This window comes from Plectropomus leopardus, unplaced genomic scaffold, assembly GCF_008729295.1.
Source record: "Plectropomus leopardus isolate mb unplaced genomic scaffold, YSFRI_Pleo_2.0 unplaced_scaffold159, whole genome shotgun sequence".
Taxonomy (NCBI): Eukaryota; Metazoa; Chordata; class Actinopteri; order Perciformes; family Serranidae; genus Plectropomus; species Plectropomus leopardus.
The window spans coordinates 604-1,334 of NW_024617055.1; the positions used below are offsets into that span (position 1 = coordinate 604).

Sequence of the window (731 nt, forward strand, 5' to 3'; positions counted from 1 at the left end):
CTATTAAGCAAGTAAATAAATAAATAAATATAATAAATAAAAAGTAAATCAATAAAAAGAGGAAGAAAAATAAAATTTCTTGAATTCATTCATATCCAAAAAATGTGAAATTCCAGCAAAAGCGTTATCCTTTAGCATGTATAAATACATAAAGAATGTGCTGGAAAACAGTGTACTATCAAAAACCTTCATCTGTCTTTTGGTGGACGAAGACTTGCAGTATTTTGTGATAGGAATATTTTATTTCTTTATTTTTTTTCAGAGAAGGAATGGTGCTTAAGCGATCTGGCGGCCATCGGATCCCCGGGTGGGACTGCTGCGGTCGCACCAAAATGTGCTACCGCTGGTCCAAACGGTCAGTGAACACTAACAGACACAAACGCCGACACATGTTTTTGTGTTTTTAACTTGTGTTGATTTTAGATTTGATTTTTTAAAAGTTTTTAAATTTTAGAATCCACGCTGAATTACAGAATAAGGACGACTGCAGCTGCAGCGCTCTCAGGGTTAAACTTTTTGTGTTTGTGTGCAGCTGGCTGGTGGTGAAGGACTCGTTCCTGCTCTACATGAAGCCAGACTCGGGCGCCATCTCCTTTGTCATGCTGTTCGACAAAGAGTTCAGCATCAAGATGGACTCCAAAGACACAGAGACCAAACATGGGGTTCGAATCGACAGTCTGTCCAGGTGTGTGGCACGTGTGTTCTTATTTTTATTTTATTTTATTTTATTT

General features: G+C 37.9%; 1 protein-coding gene across 1 annotated transcript in view; it reads left to right on the plus strand.

Moving 5' to 3' along the window:
* Positions 1-685, plus strand: part of LOC121964537 (phospholipase D1-like) — a gene marked incomplete at its 3' end in the record, with an annotated part of 1,217 nt that extends 532 nt beyond the window's left edge. The window contains exons 3-4 of the mRNA XM_042514742.1: positions 263-355; positions 533-685. Coding sequence (XP_042370676.1) covers positions 263-355; positions 533-685 — 246 coding nt within the window. The remainder of the gene's footprint in view (positions 1-262; positions 356-532) is intronic.
* Positions 686-731: the final 46 nt, after the last annotated feature.